The sequence below is a fragment of the Eurypyga helias genome, unplaced genomic scaffold (assembly GCF_000690775.1).
Source record: "Eurypyga helias isolate BGI_N326 unplaced genomic scaffold, ASM69077v1 scaffold3393, whole genome shotgun sequence".
Classification (NCBI taxonomy): domain Eukaryota; kingdom Metazoa; phylum Chordata; class Aves; order Eurypygiformes; family Eurypygidae; genus Eurypyga; species Eurypyga helias.
Genome location: NW_010241700.1, coordinates 26,833 through 28,831, shown reverse-complemented (window position 1 = coordinate 28,831; position 1,999 = coordinate 26,833). Strand labels below are relative to the sequence as shown.

At 41.4% G+C, this 1,999-nt stretch overlaps 1 protein-coding gene across 1 annotated transcript in view; it reads left to right on the top strand.

Moving 5' to 3' along the window:
• The first annotated feature begins 1,551 nt into the window (after window positions 1-1,551).
• Window positions 1,552-1,999, top strand: part of PDPN (podoplanin) — a 15,310-nt gene continuing 14,862 nt past the window's right edge. The window contains 1 exon segment of the mRNA XM_010148820.1: window positions 1,552-1,706. Coding sequence (XP_010147122.1) covers window positions 1,552-1,706 — 155 coding nt within the window.

The window sequence follows — 1,999 nt, the reverse complement described above, 5'->3', positions numbered from 1 at the left end:
AGGGAAATTTCGCTCCCTGTGTTGCACTTTGATATCATGACAGAAGCTGATTCTATGAGATTCTTCATAGTTCAATAAATTTATGTAAGGACTTTTTCTTTGAGGAACAGGCTGGAGCAGGAGAAATAAGCTGATAAAGGGGAAACCATTCCTTCGTGGGAAGAATAATAAAAATGTTTAAAAGTGTTGAAGTAGCCACTGGAACGTGGACATCTTCAAGTCCTGAAAGCTCAAAAGCTCCAGTTCTATACCTGGAACACAGCACAGCTTAAAGGAAGAACTTATTTCATGCAGCAAATAGCTTATCCTTCTTTAGAAAGGCTTTTCCTAAACCTGAGACAAGCTTGTTTCTATGAATAATCTTACAAATGACAGGCCTTCAGGGTCCCTTGAAAGAAAATGGAATGAAATCCTAAAAATACCTTCTTTTTATTCCTGATGAGAATTTGTTAACATTAAAAAGTCACTGTTTCTTCCAGTTTATCTTTTACATTCTTTTTTGTTCTGACAATACATACAGGATGCCAAACATTCCGTTCTGATCAGGTAAACAACAATTTGTTTCCATTTTTCAAGATAAGTTTCACTACAACTGACACAGCTCCCCTAGCAAATTTCAGTGTCATGGGTGGCATTTCCCAATCAGCAAAGAGTCTTTTAAATAAATCTGAAGCAGCATTATCGAGGAATAATAAATCCCAGATCTTAAGATTCAAAACATGCTGAAAGTTAGTATATGGGAGTATTTACTGTTTTTCTACTGACAGTAAGCTAATATTGCCTGTTGTTTCTTTGCATTGGCATTGACTGTTTTCATCCTACTCTCCTAGTGATCCGCAATGCAAAGAACACAGTTACAGCACCATAATCTATGTCTATAACTAACAAATTCCTTTGGCACCGATCGCTTTCAGAAGAAAAGGCCTATGGAAGGTGTTGCATTTCCCATCAGCAGCCCTCTTTATGTCCCTGATCACTGCCTATGCTTAGATTTGCTTTGCTCCTTTACAGCACTGTTGTGGGGTCTTAATCACAGCCCTGACTCACTTTCACTGAGCAAAACAACCTAGCCATGGTTCAGTTTGGGGGGTTTTTGGTTGATCTTTATGTTTTTAAAAAAGATAAAACCTCTCCCACAAGTCTGCCCCACTCTTCTGCAGAGGTTACCTCCTCCACAACTGTCAGCAGAGAGGAAACAAAGGTGTGATTCTGCTGCTGTGCTTCAGAGACCGATGTCCTAGCACTGCAGGGCTTCACGGGACACAAACTGAGGGAGATGGCACATCCTTCCTCCACTCGGCTATGTGATACTCTCTGCTGGTACAGTTAGTTCACTGGGAGCAGTGATTAAAACTCACCACATTCCTAAGTGGATGTAAATCAGTAGATTATTACGTGCCCAATACAAGGGAAGATTTTAATATAAATCATTGCTTCCCAAGTCCTGGTTCATCTCCAGTTCGCAGGATCACAGTTCCTGTCGAACAACCATTATTCGTGACAAAGAGTCTGTCACAGATTTTGGAACAGTGTTAGCCTGGTCCTGCAGCCATGCTGATACGCAGGAACGTATACAAGAAAGAAGTAACTAGTCTTGTACGACCACTGTACAGCTGTACTACTGATAATTACCTGCGAGATGGAGAAATCCTCTCGCTCCGTAGGGTGATACTAACACCCTGGGGCCAGCAAGCCTGCGGGCAGAGGTAAATGCTAGAGCACAGCCAGGACGTCACTTGAGGACACAAGTGGAGAGAGACTCAGACACACAGAAAAATTCAGACAGTATTTACTGCAGAATTAAATAACCTGTCCTAAAACTATTTCGGTATCCCTAAACGCACATGCACTACCGCGCTTGCTCAGATAAACATGAGGGCTCACTTTAAAATAAAAACCCATCAGTTCACTGTGGGAAATAACAGGGAAAATGTCCTTAGTGTTGCTCCTGAAATATTTTTTAAGGGCAGTTTGCAGAAGGGAGGGTACTCCCTGAACA